The sequence below is a fragment of the Stegostoma tigrinum genome, chromosome 12 (assembly GCF_030684315.1).
Source record: "Stegostoma tigrinum isolate sSteTig4 chromosome 12, sSteTig4.hap1, whole genome shotgun sequence".
In the NCBI taxonomy this organism is placed as follows: domain Eukaryota; kingdom Metazoa; phylum Chordata; class Chondrichthyes; order Orectolobiformes; family Stegostomatidae; genus Stegostoma; species Stegostoma tigrinum.
Window position 1 is genome coordinate 29,243,020 of NC_081365.1, and position 18,830 is coordinate 29,261,849.

The 18,830-nt window shown below is 38.9% G+C and overlaps 2 protein-coding genes across 21 annotated transcripts in view; one reads left to right on the plus strand and one right to left on the minus strand.

Annotated features, from left to right (window-relative positions):
- Positions 1 to 5,237, plus strand: part of tfg (trafficking from ER to golgi regulator) — a 106,066-nt gene extending 100,829 nt beyond the window's left edge. The window contains exon 8 of the mRNA XM_048541450.2: positions 4,392 to 5,237. Coding sequence (XP_048397407.2) covers positions 4,392 to 4,771 — 380 coding nt within the window. The 3' untranslated portion in view covers positions 4,772 to 5,237. The remainder of the gene's footprint in view (positions 1 to 4,391) is intronic.
- Positions 5,238 to 14,274: 9,037 nt separating this feature from the next.
- Positions 14,275 to 18,830, minus strand: part of LOC125457120 (target of Nesh-SH3) — a 313,067-nt gene continuing 308,511 nt past the window's right edge. For all 20 annotated transcript variants that reach the window (XM_048540862.2, XM_048540869.2, XM_048540866.2 and 17 more), the window contains 2 exons: positions 17,661 to 17,783; positions 14,275 to 16,683 (listed from right to left, as the gene is read on the minus strand). In XM_048540862.2, coding sequence (XP_048396819.2) covers positions 16,568 to 16,683; positions 17,661 to 17,783 — 239 coding nt within the window. In that variant the 3' untranslated portion in view covers positions 14,275 to 16,567. The remainder of the gene's footprint in view (positions 16,684 to 17,660; positions 17,784 to 18,830) is intronic.

Sequence of the window (18,830 nt, forward strand, 5' to 3'; positions counted from 1 at the left end):
ATGTTTACTGATGACACAAAGGTTGGAGGTGCCGTTGATAGTATCGAGGGCTATTGCAGGCTTCAGCGAGACATTGACAGAATGCAGAGCTGGGCTGAGAAATGGCAGATGGAGTTCAACCTGGATAAATGCGAAGTGATGCATTTTGGAAGGTCAAACTTAAATGCTGAATATAGGATTAAAGGCAGGATTCTCGGCAGTGTGGAGGAACAGTGGGATCTTGGTGTTCAAGTGCATAGCTCCCTCAAAGTTGCCACCCAAGTGGATAAGGTTGTTAAGAAAGCATATGGTGTTTTGGCTTTCATTAACAGGGGAATTGAGTTTAAGAGCCGTGAAGTTATGCTGCAGCTCTACAAAACCCTGGTGAGACCACACTTGGTATATTGTGTCCAGTTCTGTTCGCCCTATTATAGGAAAGATGTGGAGGCTTTGGAGAGGGTGCAAAGGAGGTTTACCAGGCTGCTGCCTGGACTGGAGGGCTTGTCTTATGAGGAGAGGTCGACTGAGCTCGGACTTTTCTCTCTGGAGAGGAGGAGGGAGAGGTGACCTTATCGAGGTGTACAAGGTAATGAGCGGCATTGATAGAGTCGATAGCCAGAGACTTTTCCCCAGGGCATGATTGACTGCCACGAGGTGTCATAGTTTTAAGGTGTTAGGAGGAAGGTATAGAGGAGACGTCAGAGGGAGGTTCTTCACCCAGAGGCTTGTGAGCGCATGGAATAGTTTACCAGTGGTAGTCGTAGAAGCGGAGTCATTCGTGACATTTAAGTGACTGCTGGACATGCACATGGACAGCAGTGAATTGAGGGGAATGTAGGTTAGGTTATTTTATTTTTGGATTAGGATTATTCCACGGCACAACATCGTGGGCCAAAGGGCCTGTACTGTGCTGTACTTTTCTATGTTCTGTGTTCTATATCTTGCATTACATGCTAGTGTTCTCCTGTGGTCATATAAAATATGTAATATATTCAATTGGATTATCATATATCATAGAATGCCTACAATGTGGAAACAAGCCCTTTGTTCCAACAAGTCCACACCAACCCTCAGTATCCTACCCAGACTCATCCCCCTATAACCCACCTAATCTATACATCCCTCAACACCATTTCTAGCATGCCCAATCCACCTAGTCCCCATATCTTTGGACTGTGGGAGGAAACCCATGCAGACAGGGAGAAAGTGCAAACTTTACACAGACAGTAGCTCGAGGGTGGAGTCGAACCTGGGTTCTTGGTGCTGTGAGGCAGCAGTGCTAACCACAGAGCCACCATGATGCCATTACTTGCAAATGATTATTCTGCTGTTGTGCTTATTGCTGTATAAACAATGAACAATGCCAAAGTAGATGTGCTGAAGTCCTAACTCCAAGCTGCACTGATCTGCTGAAAGTAGAGATCTCGTGCTGGAAAACTTCAACTCCGATTTAATATGGAATTGAATAACACTGTAAGCAATAGCTGCAATGTGTACCCATCAACTACTAGATATCCACCTCTTTTGCATTGATGGATGAGGTTGGCAAGTAAATACAATATATTTTAATTATAATGATCATCACTAAATATGTTGACATTCAGTGAAATTAGTGCATTCATGTAATCTGTCAACATAGATGAGGCAAGTTTAATAATCCTGAATTTGTCATTCGTTGTGAAAGCTTTGACAAACGTTAGCAGAAACATGCAGTAATTTAGGAGCATGTCGAGCTTCATGTAGAACTTCCCTACCCTTGTTTTTGAGCTTTTGTGTTCTACTTCTGTTTACAGGTCCACAGTGATGAAATGACTGAAAAGTGTGCTTTGCTGTACTTATACTTTGCTTCTTTAATGTCAGCATCAAAATATTGCTGTAACTCAATAATACCATTTATTTCTGTAAATCTGAGCTCTTTTACATTATACAGTTTAGGCAATGAATGAACTCTTGAATCTGTAGTTGACTGAATTCTTTGTGTGAAAATCTTCATATATCCTTTTCTTTAAAAGTAACATATTAATTCAATAAATAAAAATGCTAATTTTGAAATGTAAACTTGGACTGGGAAGAAAACACTTGATCACATTTGTTACTTTACCTCCTTTAACGGGCTCATCCTGTATGTAAGTGGATTCTTGCACTCGCAGTTGTCTTGGCTGTCCTATGTGTACACGGCTTTCTTTTAACCCTCCATGTTTCTTGGATGCTTCATTGTTCAATGATCAAGACGGATGAGGGGAAATCACTGCTTGGAATTGTGTGAGCACTGACGGAGGTGGTGAAGGCTTTTTGCTCTACTTGTTGGCTCATGAAATGAGCTTAACATAAATAAGACATTTTTACAAGTCAGCAGTACTTGCATTTGTTTTCTGGGTTCCTGCTAAACCTTCAGAACCAGACATGTCTTGCACCTATGCACTTGCTATTAGTTGAGCACATACAGAGAAGTTTACAGTGCAAAAAATGTGGTGAAAAATGAATACAAAGTGGGGAGGGGGGAAATAGCCCTTATAATGTTGGAACATGACATTGGAAACACTGGTTGAATTCAAACTATTAAATATAGAATATAGGATTGAGGTGACTTTTTCCTCAGCCATTGGGTCACCTTGACCTGTCACTCAAAAATCCTTTCAGCCTGCATAATGCTAATCGAATTTCAAAGGAATAGTATGGAATCTCATAACATAACAGGAAGTCATTTTGCTTGCACTGTCTGTGCCAGTTCTTGGATGGAGCTACCTAATTTAGCCCTATTGCCCAGTTTTTTTTTCCTCCCCTACAACCCTGCAGTTGGTCCTCCAAATGCACATCCAATACCTTCTGCAAATTGTAAAGGATCTGCTTCCATCCCCCTGTTCAGGTAACATTTTCCAGATCTGAACAAACTTTTCCCCAAACAAAAATGACCTGCTTACTTCCCTGGTAATCTCTAATTTCTGGTAAATTTACCACAGAATAGGGTTTGTTCTGCACTGTCTATGGCCCTCATTTTGAATACATCTATTAAGTCTACCAATTACCGTTACTTAAGGAATGCAGTTTCAGCTACTTGGATCACTCCACCTGACTTAAGTTTTCGATGCTTCATCATCCCAATAAATCTCCTCTGTGCACTCTATTATCTTGACATTTTCCTTCAAGTATGATATTTGTAATTGCAAATGCTAATTAATTTGAATGGTTTTTGAGACCAGATTATGATAGAATAGTATAAAAGTGAAAATTATAATTTTCTTGATTGTTTGAGCTGGAATTTACTGCATAGCATAGGCCATCCAGACTTGATACTGATTCTTATGACAAGCTGGCAGAGTTTACTGAAACCAGCAAATGAGCAGCATTCGGAGATAGCATGAACTGCAGATGCTGGAGTCAGAGTCAGCGCACAGTATGGAGCTGGAGAAACACAGCAGGTCAGGCAGCATCAGAGGAGCAGGGGAATCGACGCTTCGAGTTTACGCCCTTCAGAACTGGAGAGGGGAAGGGAGCTCAGAAATAGAAGGAGGGTTGAGGCTAGGGGAAGATAGGTGGGATGACGATAGGTAGATGCAAGGAGGGGGTTGTGGAGATAGGTCATGGGAACGGTGGGTCAGATAGGTGAGGAAAAAAGATGGAAAGCCTCAGAGCCTCCTCCAGTGTCACAATGATGCCACACTTGAGCTAGAGGAACAACACCACCTATTCCATCTTGGGAGCTTGCAACCTGATGGCCTCAATGTAGAATTCGCCAGTTTCACAGTCTCCCCACCCCCGGCCTCATTCCATGTCCAACTCTCCCTCTCATCCCCGCCTTCTTGACCCAACACAACCTGTCCATCTTCTTTCTCATCTATCCACCTCACCCTTCCCATGATCTATCTCTACAACCTCCTACCTGCATCCACCTATCAGCTTCCCACTTACCTTGCCCCAGCCCTACACCCCCGCCATTTAATTCCGAGTTCCCTTCCCCTCCCCTGACCTGATGAAGGGTGTAAACCCGAAATGAGCAACATTTGCTGTTCACCCTTTTAATTTCGAGAAAGGTTATACAGGAAATTGCTGTGTGAGATAGATTTGAAGGTGTTTTGTTTTAATTTTCTTTGTTTCCTAGTTGTATGTCCATGAAAATCCTTCAATGTGTTTGGCGGCTTGTTTCATTCAGGCATTTCTCCCAAGAGGTGTAGCAATTCGTTGTAGTACCACTGCATGCTATAAAGACTGAAATTTTCACCAGAAGGGTTTCTGGATCTCTCAGCTGGGTTTGCATTAAGGTCACCAGCAAGTGCCCTTGCTTAACCCCAACAGCAAATTCAAGATAAATGAAATTACTCCTATGAAATTGTACTCAGTGAATCTTTTTGTACAACTGGTGTACGAGTTATGGTGGCATTCACTTATTTTTCTATTTCTTCTTCCTCTTCTAGGTTATAACCAACAACCATCTACCCAACAGCAAGCTCAGCAGTTCCAAGCTTACAGTCAGCAAGCACCCCAAGCTCCTGCACCTGGATTCTCCACTCAAGCCCAGCAATTACCATCCCAGCCTGCTCAGCAGTACCAAGGGGGCTCCTATGCACCACAAAATTATACAACACAAGCTTCTCAGCCTGCTAACTACACAATGCCACCTACCTCCCAGCCTGGTATAGGCCCAAATCAACCAGGGGCTTACCAGCCAAGGTCGGGTTTCACACCTTCCCCCGGGAGCAATGTGACACCACCACCATCTGCATCCAATCCATATGCACGGAATCGTCTCCCTTTCGCTCAGGGGTATACCCAACCTGGCCCGGGTTATCGGTAAGACTCTAGGGATGCTGGAAGAGCTGCAAGCCTACTTACAGCTGCTAGGTAATAATTTCCATCCATGCACAGAGTCCAAAACTACGATTGAAATCAGTTTATAATCTAAAGCAGAGCAAGCCCTTCTAGTAGTTTCAGAATAATGGATTTTGTTCGCTGGGGAAAGAGACCAAATAGATTTCTCCTATTTTCTGCTTTCAAACTTATCAGTATCATAGCATAAGGAACTTTTATTGAGACACTACCTAAAAATGTGCTAAGTGATTTGAAGTTGTAGACTGCCTTGGCAAAAGAACAAAGAAATTTAACTCTTAGTTTGGAAGTAGACCATGGATGTGATTCATTTTTATTGTTAAATGAATAACGATATGTACTAAATGAGATCCTGATTGAATTGAGATTAGAAATTAATATGTACAAAAAAGTAACGTTCGCTTAGAAACTAATAAAGATGTCAAAACTTATAATCTTATCATTTTAAACATTTATTTATGTTTGTTGTCTGGGCTCTAATTTGTGTTCAATATGAATTTATTATACATCTGTTTTTTGTTAATTTATCCAGTTTTCAGGACAAATAACAAAATTTTCTCTGGTGTCCTTTCAAATACTGATTCTTTAATTTCTAGGCTGGGGGAAGAAGTCTTCCTCAGTCTCTGACCATTTTGACCAGAATATCAATTTTCTTTTTCCTCTGCAAAGTGAAACAAAATATATGCATGCGCAAAGGTGAAGTTGTTTCTCATTGCTTCTTTAATACCGAGAGGGTTCTTGATCAAATCCCAAAGTTCAGTCATTCTTTTTCCAGCATTTTCCTGTAAATTTTTTATCCAGCTTCCTAAAGTTCTAAACTTCACTAGTACATAATTGTCCTGTGTAACTTTCCTAACCCATCAAACTGCCAAAGCCCCTCTGGAAATATATTTAAGTTTCTAGTAAAGCATTTGCACATTTTCGAGCATTTTACTTTCATTTAATTCCATTTCATCCCTTGCATTTGTTTAAGGCATATGCTTGGAAAATGCAGTATTGGCACAGAGGAAATTATGGAAGCGAAGAGGACACCTGCTGTATTCTCGCTGTATTCTCACTGCTACACATTCTGTGGCTTAGTTCTGTTTTGGCCTCTTCAACTGAACTGAAGTAACTGGCCAGTCTGTTTTGATGCATACATTTGTGCTTTTGCAACTTCTGTTTAAAAAAAACCGAGATATGCATTCTTGACTTGAATGGTGACTCCAGGTCAAAGATATTTACTTGGATATAAAGGCGCTGGGACACCCTAATTTTATGACTGATACTTTATAAATTCAAGTTCTTTCTTGTATATGTATATGAATGAATATGCATGTTTACATGTATGTATGTTTTTCCTCCGTTTTAAGCAGCATTACTTAATCTTCAGTCTTCAATTAATAATAAAAAGTTATAACATCTGATGAATTTACCCAAGAGTTTAAATTGGTCTGAAGTAATTTCACTTCAAATTGTCACAACTTAATGCACTGATAAGCTTGTCTCATTGCTGCACAGGACATGATAAAATATATAAAAATCCCAGTGAGAGCACTATATGCCAGTTTTGCCTGACTGCTGTCCAGGACACAACCAAACCAAAGTTGCTTTAGTAGTAACAATAATAACTGTGGGGTGGCTGGGGCCTAGTGGTATTATCATTGACTATTAATCCGGAGATGCAGGTGGTGTTTGGTGGGGGGAGGGCGTCATAAAAAATCCTGGTACTATTCAATCTTGACTTCTCCCTCCTTTTCTTTCCAAAAAGCAATATTGTGTTGTACTCCTCAATAACATGCAACACTTGTTTTTCAAGTTGGAAACCGATTTCCTGGTATTCCAGCTATTGAGATCTAACTTCCATTTTAGTTTATAATTCCAAACAACGAGAAACGTGGTCTGACACTTCGTGCCACCCTTCAACACAATGAAACTCCATATTTAGATGTTTCATTACAAGGAAATCATAACAGAATGAAATTTGTTATTCATCCCCATTTTTTATGCAATATTTCAACATTTTTCTTCTATTTACTGTCAAAATTCTTAAACTCTTTCGATACAGTCACATACTTGATAATGATAGCAAAGTGTGGAGCTGGATGAACACAGGCCAAGCAGCATCTCAGGAGCACAAAAGCTGACGTTTCGGGCCTAGACCCTTCATCAGAGCTCTCTGATGAAGGGTCTAGGCCCGAAACGTCAGCTTTTGTGCTCCTGAGATGCTGCTTTGCCTGCTGTGTTCATCCAGCTCCACACTTTGTTATCTTGGATTCTCCAGCATCTGCAGTTCCCATTATCACATACTTGATAATGCATCAGTAATAATCCAAACTCTTCTAGCAATATGAGAGTTTTACATTGAACGGTTAAATCAATAAACTTAATCAGAATTGGCTTCTGTATCCCAGATTCATCATCTTGCAATAACAATGTGCCTACCTGCAAGTCAGTAGCTTCAGTTACCATTTTAAAATATTTCATACTGTCATGGCAGCCAACTGTGTTCATTTATTAGAATTGGTTCCAGTTTCTCAAAGGCTGCTTGGCAATCTGCTGACCGTACCATTGTTGCCTGTTTTCATGATCAATCTGTTAATCTCAGTTGACGTTAGGCTCATATTGCAGATAAAATTCACATATTACTAAAAATTGCATGATTTCCTGTTTAGTTTAGGAACAGGGAATTCTATTGGAGCCTTCACTTTTGCTGTTCTTGCTAACACTTGCTGTTGCTGTATAGTATGACTTGGGTAAGTTACCCTTGCTTTTACAGATGCACTGTTGGCAAGATTAATTACTAAGCCAGCTAACTGAAGTTGTTTTAAATAAGTCTTGTGGTTGTTTTACATGATCTTTCTAGATGTTTGTATTTATAAACGTTGTCTAAATTAGCTGCACTGTATGACACTTTAGCTATGACTTGGTTCATAAGTCTTTGGAATATATCTAGAGCATTCTTAAACTAGAGGGCACCACTACACATTGTTACATCAAGTAGGTTAAATCAAAGGTCTGTATTTCCTGAATATTTGCCACCATCTCCTCAATGGATCAATCTTAGAAAAGAAATGAAGCCTTGCTGCCCCTATCAATGCAATCTTCTAACCAAGGAGTTGTAAAAGAATCTATTTTTGTTGTACCTTTCTGTAATCTGTGTCGAACCTAGTAGACATTTCTGGTTGGAAAGTCATACCACTGTGAACTTCAACTGCTTTGGCTAGGTTCAATCAGGTAATTCATTGAATTACTGTCTCTACCTGAGCTTGGTTTCCTGGACTTAACCAGTAAGGATGGTATTTCATCGGGTTTGATTCCCTCACAGCCACATTGTGTCTGGATAATGTAATACTTCCAGGTGTATCCCCACAAATTTTATTGAATTTTTTAAATAACCTTCCTAGACTTTCCCATTGACTTGCCTGTAAGTAGGAAAATGTTGTATAATATGTTCAAATATTTCAGTATGGGCAGGTTGATTTGTGGGAGGTTCATTTTGTGAGTTTATCTCTCATCCTACCTCACTCTTGCTGTCCATGTCAACCTCCACTATTCTTACTACCTGACAGATTTGCTCGCTCTTGTCTTCTTGCAGAGGAGATTTAGTAGGATGTTGCATGGTATGGAGGGAAGGTCTTACGAGGAAAGGCTGAGGGACTTGAGGCTGTTTTCGTTAGAAGAAGGTTGAGAGGTGACTTAGTTGAAACATATAAAATAATCAGAGGGTTAGATAGGGTGGATAGGGAGAGCCTTTCTCTAGGATGGTGATGGCAAGCGCGAGGGGGCATAGCTTTAAATTGAGGGGTGAAAGATATAGGACAGATGTCAGAGGTAGTTTCTTTACTCAGAGTAGTAACGGAATGGAACGCTTTGCCTGCAATGGTAGTAGATTTGGCAACTTTAGGTACATTTAAGTCGTCATTGGATAAGTATATGGACGTACATGGAATAGTGTAGGTTAGATGTGCTTCAGATCGGTATGACAGGTCGGCACAACATTGAGGGCCGAAGGGCCTGTACTGTGCTGTAATGTTCTAAATTCTGTGTTCTTCCCTATGATGATATTGTTTCAACAACTTTGTGACATAACAGATTTTCCTCCTACAGCCTTGATTATCTACCAGATAAGTTATGTTAATAGCCATCCTAATTACCGTCATTGGACCACTAGATCTCACTTTGAGGTTCACCTTGTAAAGAAAACGCTAAATACTTTGCTGATTCTTCCATGTTTGCTTGTGAAATTTTTAAATGTTTGAGTTTCTCAAACATGGACATGTAATCCCACATTGAGGATTCATTTGTTTGTCTAAAAAACCTTTAATAAATTTTAATGGACCTCTTATCTTGTCACTGTAGATCAGTTTTGAATGGACAAAACCCAGTCGATTTAGTTGTAGAATCTCTGGTAGCAGAATGTAAGAAATGCACCTCTTTGTCTCAATCCTGTGGACATACATAACAATAGCTTATAATCATTGTTTTGAAAGTATCATGGTATTGCTGCAAAGTTTTGGCTACTGTTACATCTGCTTGTGGTGTTAGTTTGACTTCTCATGATGGACTTGCAACACCATGTGTAATGGAAAAATAAGTGAAAATTGTTCCTATAACTGTTACATCTCTTTAACCTTATTTGGACTTGCCACAATTTTGAATGAAGGTATAATTTTCACTCCAGCCAAATCATTTCTGGGCAGTTAAGTTGAATCCATCAACGATTTCTTAAAAACTCATACTACCACTGTTTCAAATAACTAGTCACATTCTAATTTTACTTTATAAAGTAGAACCCCGAATTGGACTCACCAATTGTCCACTTACTAGTGCTTTGACTTTTTAGTGAACTCTCTAGAGGCAAACTGTCTCCTTCTCTCGAAAAATAGCTTGTGTGCGCCTTAATATAGTTATGGGTTTAGTTGCATCATTTGAAGGAAAAAGGGGGTTATCTTTCCTTTTGACATTAAACCCTTTTTTATGTCTCATTTACCTTAGAACATAGAACAGTACAGCACAGAACAGGCCCTTCAGCCCACGATGTTGTGCCGACCATTGATCCTCATGTATGCACCCTCAAATTTCTGTGACCATATGCATGTCCAGCAGTCTCTTAAATGACCCCAATGACCTTGCTTCCACAACTGCTGCTGGCAACGCATTCCATGCTCTCACAACTCTCTGTGTAAAGAACCCGCCTCTGACATCCCCTCTATACTTTCCTCCAACCAGCTTAAAACTATGACCCCTTGTGCTAGCCATTTCTGCCCTGGGAAATAGTCTCTGGCTATCAACTCTATGCCTCTCATTATCTTGTATACCTCAATTAGGTCCCCTCTCCTCCTCCTTTTCTCCAATGAAAAGAGACTGAGCTCAGTCAACCTCTCTTCATAAGATAAGCCCTCCGGTCCAGGCAGCATCCTGGTAAACCTCCTCTGAACCCTCTCCAAAGCAGCCACATCTTTCACATAATAGGGCGACCAGAACTGGATGCAGTATTCCAAGTGCGGTCTAACCAAAGTTTTATAGAGCTGCAACAAGATCTCACGACTCTTAAACTCAATCCCCCTGTTAATGAAAGCCAAAACACCATATGTTTTCTTAACAACCCTGTCCACTTGGGTGGCCATTTTAAGGGATCTATGTATCTGCACACAAGATCCCTCTGTTCCTCCACACTGCCAAGAATCCTATCCTTAATCCTGTACTCAGCTTTCAAATTCGACCTTCCAAAATGCATCACCTCGCATTTATCCAGGTTGAACTCCATCTGCCACCTCTCAGTCCATCTCTGCATCCTGTCAATGTCCCGCTGCAGCCTACAACAGCCCTCTATACTGTCAACGACCCCTCCGACCTTTGTGTCGTCTGCAAACTTGCTGACCCATCCTTCAATCCCCTCATCCAAGTCATGAATAAAAATTACAAACAGTAGAGGCCCAAGGACAGAGCCCTGTGGAACCCCACTCACCACTGACTTCCAGGCAGAATATTTTCCTTCTACTACCACTCGCTGTCTTCTGTTGGCCAGCCAATTCTGTATCCAGGCAGCTAAGTTCCCCTGTATCCCATTCCTCCTGACCTTCTGAATGAGCCTACCATGGGGAACCTTATCAAATGCCTTAGTGAAGTCCATATACACCACATCCACAGCTTGACCCTCATCAACTTTTCTTGTCACATCCTCAAAAAACTTGATAAGGTTTGTGAGGCATGACCTACCCCTCACAAAGCCGTGTTGACTGTACCTTATTTGCCTCACCTGCACTGTTAGCAGTTTTTAACCTCCAGTTCCCTGGTTATTGTCAAATCTGTAATTTGACCGGTGATATTTTCATTTTGAGCTCCTCCTTCAGACCTATTCTCATGAACTCCAGTAAGTCCCGTAGCCTTTCTATACAAGTTCAAGCATTCTCAATCAAAGTGTCCATCTTTATTGCAGTGAAAACACTTAAGATTTTGATTTTCACCTTTATCTCCCTTAAAAACCAGTTGTTTATAAATTCTTCTGTCAGAGCACTTTCTCATATCTACCTGTCACAATTACTTTGTTTCATGCTTCCAAATTTAGTCTGTTTGTCCGTGCTGCTTTCTTAAATTTCAAAACTTTTGACTGCATTTTTCAGGGACTTCTCACATATACATAGAATAACATTTTTTTTACTGCATTATAATTCATAGAAATCTCTTCTGACAGTGAAGCATAAATTGCATTTGCTCCACTTGTCAACCTGCTGTGTCTGAGTAGTGTCCAGTTTTTCTTGGACCACTTTTTTTGTCTCACTATTTAATAAAATGATATAGAAATGCATCCTTATCCTTTTCCTCAAATTTTGTACAAACATAAATAATTCCTTACTGGACTTCAGTTTTAAGTCTAGGATTTTTTCATTTGTGCCATATTTTTCAATTTCTAATTATATAATATTAAACCACTGTTCTTCTAGCTCTCCTGAAATGTTTGTTCTTGCAGTTACTCTTTGAGCTCAAGTCTTTAAAGTTTCCTTTCATCTTCATTTCCATTCTTTTCAATTCCTGCTCTGCCTCAAGCTGTTTCATTTCTCTCCCTTGTGTTCAAGCTATAACTTAATCCTAACTGACTCTGATACCTTGCTCTTAGGAGTACCTGTCCTGTATATTTCTACCAAGCCCAAGTGTTGTGCTAGTACTTCAAATATCCTTTGCCTTCTTAGCTCTAGCTGGCAATTCCAGTTCTGACAGCTCTTTTTTATTTATTTGAATCTTGCTAATTTGTCAGGGTATCTCTTCCAATTGCAGGAAGGGTTTAGATGCTTCTATTCTTATTTTAGTATGGCAAACCTAGTATTTGTCATTTTGTTTTTCACACCTTCACCACCACCACCTGCCTTGCTTTGTTCTAGTCCAAAATATGCAGGAGGAGCCCCCGAACATTTGTCACAACTTGACTGGGAAACTGCACCAAAAATTAAGAACAGTAAAAATATGAGATTCTTAAACAATATCCACAAAGAGACACACGATCAATTAAGACGGACAAAAGCCACACGGTTCATTATCTATGTGATGGATAAAACAGAATGTAAACGGGGAAACAACGTTCTGCAGATCAAAATAAGAGATAACACAGTTGTGATGATCAGAAGTCTGGTTCACAAGGTGGAAGGACCTTTTTCTCTGTCCTTTTGACTTTTCAGTGCTGAGACACTGTAGAATTCTTCAAATCAGTAGTTCATCAGGTGAACTTCAGTCTTTTCTTGTATGAATTCTTTTAAGCTTTTTTGGACTTTTCTGTGTTGTGAGGGTGTGGTATATAAACTGGATATATTCATACTTCGTTGCTGTTAATGCTTAGAACTTTGGTTGAACATCAGAGAGTTACAATCAGAGAACTATTGCCAGGCAACGCATCCGTCACTCAAAAGATTCTTGGTGTTGACCAATCTTGATACTTGCCCCTCTATTTCCAAAAAGCAACAGCTGAACAACATGGACCACTTGTTTGTCAAGTTGTAAATAATTCATGGTATTCCAATTACAGCAGTCTAACATCCTCCATTTCAGTTTATAGTTCCAAAGAAAATTAAAATGTTGGACGTGAAATGTCAAAAACATGAATTACCTTTTGCTTGTAAATTTTTTCCACAACTTCAATATGATTTACCACTGGGTCATGTTGACCATGTAACAGAAACAGGAGTTAAAAGGAATTCACCAAAAATGAATATTGCTAACAGTAATAGGTATGTCAAGTAATAGGGCAGTTGAAAATGGAAGAGGTAAATTAGGCAATGCTATGAGACACAAGATGAAAAAGAGGAGAGGCAGCAAATACCAACATACGCAATAAGGAAAAGACCGTTAACTTACCATGAACAAAGGCTAGGAGATTCACCAGCAAGTGTTGTTATTTGCGTATTGATTAATGCTGGTTTTTTTTTGTAGTAATGAATATAGTGAAACATCTTAAGGCATTTCACTAGAAAGTGTAATTAAATGCAGTTTGATGCTGAGTCACGTTAGGTCAGGTGACTGAAGACTTGACTAATTTTTTTTAAATTGGGTTATACTCTAGACCTCCCAATAGCCAGGAGGAGATAGAAGAGGAGCCGGAAAGCTGATGTTTTGGTTGGGGTTGGGGTTGGGGCCCGAAACATCAGCTTTCCTGCTCCTCTGATGCTGTCTGGCCTGCTGTGTTCCTCCAGCTCCACATGGTGTTATGTGTACGGCATGCTTGCCTTCTTTAGTCTGGGCATTGACTGTAAATGATGCCAAGTCATGTTGCAGCTTTGTAAAACTTCCATAAGGCCATATTTGGAGTATTGTATGCTCGTCTGGTTGCCACAATATAGGAAGGATGTGGAGGCTTTGGAGACACTTTAAAAGAGGCTTAACAGGATGTTGCCTGTATTGGAATGTAGTAACTATAAAGGAGAGATCAGACAAAATTGGATTGTTTTCATTCGGCATCAGAGATTTGAGGTGGCAACGTGGTAGAAATATATAAAATTCAGAAGCATAGGTTTAAAGTGAGTAGGAAAGATTTAAAAGAGATATGTAAGGCAAGTTCAATTTTACGCAGAGAGTGGCAGATGTCTGGAATGTGCTTCCAGGACAGGTGGCAGAAGCAGGTATGATAGCATTTTGACAGACACGTGAACCTGAATAGAGGAATATAACAAGCAGATGAATTAGGGTTAGTTTAGAATGGCCTTATGATCAGCACAGACATGGTAGGATGAAAGGCCTGCTGTGTGTTCAATTCTAAGTCAGAATGGTGAGTGATATGGAGCGGAACTTGGAGGTGGTGAAGTTCCCATGGATCTGTTATTCTCAATCTAGATCTGGACGGTGCTGTGGGTGAAGTCTTTTTTATAAATAAAAGGAGAGAATTTTGAAACTCAGGGCCGACAATATAGAAAGAGGGTATGTTTATAATTGTTAAGAAGTATATTCTGATTTGTTGCTTATACTTTACATTAAGATTGCACTGGTGACACAACAAACTGGTAATGAAGGTTGGCATTAAACTTTATTTACTTATGTCTTTATTCTCAAGAGTATGACAGCATAAATGACCACTATGGGCAGCCTTGCAAAATTTATCAAAAACTCTGCTCAAGTAAAGCTGCTGACAATCTAAATACTAACTGCAGCCATCTTTCAGACCTAAACTCATGTTACTAGCAATGTCACAAGGGAGAAAAAGTATATATTAGTATGCATTACTATTCTATAATATCCATTTGTGGTAAGAATATTAGGCAACAACCTCCACAAGTATTGAATATTTTGTTACACCAACAAAGCTAAATGTCTATGAGCATTTGAACCTTTTGTGTGGCTGAAGGTTTGGTTGCATATTTCAGTTATAGGTGTTTTCAACATCTCCACATTGTTATCAGAGAGTTGGTAACTGTCTAAGAATGGTGCTAGAGATCTCAGCTGAGGACAGACCAACTTGCTAGTTGAGCATGTCCATGCCTGAATGACTGCTTGATCAGTTGCTGTGATGAGATTTCCGTATGGACTGAATAAAATGAGCGTTTCTGCATAAAATTATTTGGGTAGTCTAGTTTCTCTAATGTGGCTAGCGTTTGGCAATCTCTGTACTTGCACAGGGAGGTGCTCATTTGACTTAGTACATTATGAGCAGATGTGTGTTAGGGCACGTGAGCATTGGTGTAGTCTGTCATGTCTATTGTGTTTAGTTGCTAGATGTGGTATTAGATATAAACCTTGTTACGTGCATGGATGTAGGTAACATAAGGAAGCATGCAGAATACTGATGACTGAGCATTTGAAATCAGGTGTACAGACAGTTGGTAGATACAGTTTTGTGCTTGTTCTGACACTGGTGAATTACTGCATCCAATTAGGTGTTTAGAAATTAGTGTGAAATTAGTGTCCTTGTCTGGTCATGCACAGATATTTGGTACAGTCTACATGAGCACGTGCAGATAAGTGAGCATTGTGAAATTTACCAAAATCTGCTCTAATAATACTACTAACCATCTAAAGATATTACTTGTAGCCATGTATCTGGAACTATATTTACGTTAGCAATGCCATTTTGGGGAAATTGCACATGTGAGAGTTACTTATACGATCCATTTGTGGCAAGATGAAAGGCAAAAGAACATCAAATACTGAAAAAATTGTAACAACAATAAATGCAAGCATCCTTAAGTGTGTGTGTGTATGGATGTTTGTTAGTTGAATATAATACAGATGCAGTTACTTGTAGGGGTATTTGTGGATGTATGGTCTTGTATGCTCACCATCACATGGATATTTACATGCACTAACCAAAAAAGTTGACATTTTAAACATTTTGAATGTTACAATATCTTGGCTGTAAATATTTAGCTTAGTTCAGTACTGAATAAAGTAATGTATGATCAACTTAACAAACAGAATCAAGAGTTTTTTTTTGTCCACAGATACTTTCAGTACACTTTTGGACAAAAACAAGGCATATACGTAGTTGCACTACACAATTTCATTTTGGGCGCAGTTTGTAATATTACAGGCTGCTTAAGGATACCCAGCAAGAGAAATTGCTCCTTTGTTGCTGAAGCTCATTGTTCAGCAAATCTAAATAAAAAAAACCCTTCTATACTTTGTGAATAGAAGTTACAATTTATGTTCTGTGTTTTTAAATACATTCCTGATAAATAACATTTAAACTAATATATTCAGAACTGAGGGCATAGGGAGCCAGCTTCCCAATATCAAAACCTGTGTTTTAAAAAAAAATTTGGATGCATGTTTTGATAAATAAAACACATTTTATAGGACTTTTTAAACCAAAGTTATAGCCAAAGACAGACTTGTTAATGGTTACAAACTAGGCAGTACTACCATTTATTTACACCACGCTTGAGTAGTGAGCACTAACTTAATCTTTACACATTTAGATGTTCTCACAAATTTTTAAATGGTCACTAGTGCATCTTCTGAAAGCAGCACTTATATAAAACAATGTCAGATGACAAAAATAAGCGCAAGTTGGTCAGAAAATTGCTAGAAATACTCAATATTATTTTTTACTGCCCAGTTTGGTGATCACATTGTTCTAAAGCCTTTTAGGTTGTGGAATAATTACCATTATGTGCCTTGGAATGGGTACAATTGACCCTGTACCACATTACGTAAAGACTTCTATATGGCTTCTTTAAAGTAAAGAAAAAACATCCTGTACACTACATGGTCTATTTAAATCTTACACTGAATATAAGGAACAATATTGGTGGAATATAAAATGATTCAGTTCCTTTGATTTTTCGTAAGGCACTTGTTAAATTCACCATTGCCCAGGAATGGCTATACCGCACTCGTACCAATGGACATAATTGATGTGTGTTCGTCCACCTATTGTACCAAACATAACCGGCTCCTGGCGAACACTTCGGTAAAAACCTATAAGTTACAAGAAAACAGTCTTACTTAAAGTAACATGTTACTGATGGTATTAAATGTTATGATTTTCTCAACTCTGCCTAACTTGGGATCTATGCAATCTGTTCTTTATCAATAGTTTGAATGTAATACATGCATTTTGAATGTAATTTCCCCCCCGCTTCATCCGACACTACTGGAGAACATTTAGAAACAACACTTTTTGAACAAAATGTTAAATTGGACTTCTCTCCTTATTGCATTACCCACGTGATGTCTTCAGTGCAAATGCCAAGGAGTATTTGGCTGCCCAACATCTTAAAACCACAGTAAAGATAAACATGAAATGCAATTGTTGCAGTCTAGACTTTTCCTTTACTCTGTGTTGTACTAAAGGTGTCTCTGCAGGACTAGAAACGTTTTTTTCCTGGTATAAATGGCTTGTTAGTTTCCAGGTTTTGAACCATACATCAGGTAACTAAATTCCAGATGTCCTTTAAGCACCTTTAATAGATTGAACAAAGGGAATAATGGAAAGAGAGTAAAGTGGGGAAGGAAAGAAAATTACTGTAATCTGATGTTTTCAAAACCTTGGCTCTGAAAGGATTCTGCTTGTAAATAATCAAAAACTGAGCCAGGTCAAATATTACAATTCTTTCCTGTGAATATTACTCAAAACAGGGTTGAGACTTGTGCATTCTTCAGATAACAAATTCTAGAACTTTTACACAGAGTATAATTAACTGGTAACATTGGTGTCTCCTGAGAAGCGTGACCATTGGTTTGAATTCAAGACTGTAGTTTGAAGCAGAAACTGTGACAACACAGCAAAACAATCTTTTAAGGGAGTGTGAACCACTAATTTCAAATTTGTACGATAACTCGTCCTCGATAAGTGCAATGCTTTCATCTCTGCTACGTAATCACGTATTAAAACATTGCGCAATCTGGGCTAATGGATCATAATCAAGCAATTATAATAATTGAATTCAGTTCACCTTGTCTGATTGGCAATTGTTCAGGAAGGAGATGTTCCCCTGTTCTACCATCCAGGAATGAGTCCACAAATTGACAGTGATCCTCCCCATGCCCAGATAAATCTCCTATGTTGTAGAAAATACCTATTTTTTAAACAATAAAGAAAAGTATCTGGTTTAGTAACAACGCTAAATTGTTTTAAGATGTTCTATACTCTGATACACAATTGCAGGTCATTTTTCCTTCACTGAATTGCATGTTCCATTTTGTACAGTACATATGTTAGTCGAAGATGTGAATTGCATGAAAATTACTGCAACTTGTATTGCACACTTCACAAGATAATTGCTGGCAAATAACAAAGCAATGCATTTACTTTTTAAACATTGAGTTTATTATTCATTCCTGGATTTTTCATGGGGAAATATACTCTCCTTAAACTTATGGTGCTTACTGCCAAGGGCCTATATAATACCTCCCAAAATTTCATTAGGTTAATCCACTCAGATGGCTGATAGAACTAGGATAATTCCTGAACTGATTGCAGTTGGGTTGGGGGAATTGAATTGAGGTGAACCTGCCAATAAGTTTAATGGAAACAGAATAATTGTGTCAAATTTTGTTTCCATGTACTTTTGACAAAATTATCAACAGGAGGAATTGAATTGCCGTGATTAGTAGCTTGCATATGGCATCCAGCTACTTGGCCCATGTTTCAATTTGCCCATTCTTGTTTTATAATACAGATGGGTTTCCTCTATCATTCACATAACACTGATCAATGAAATCACAAAAGGAAGATAGTCAAACTCACACCAAGCACCCCGTATCCCTGATGCATTTCTCCTCTATATTGCCATTCGGGAACAGTTAGCCAGGTTTGCGATGGCTGTATGGGTCGTTCGTCATTCATAAGACATTTACCAGGATAGTCTGAGATCTAGAAATTATTATTCTGAATTGCCATTATATCAATATTTTATTTGTCCTGTACCAAGCCCAAGAATGCTCAATGATTGTTATGGATTCCAAATTACAGTTACAGCAAGTTGTATCTCATGTTACAAACTTAGAATAGAAAATCTTTATTATGCATAGCTAACAAAGTCTTTGTATTTATGTGCAGTTAATCTTCTTTGAGATGACATCTTCCAGACACTTATAGCCTAGGGATTTACTTCATAGGTATC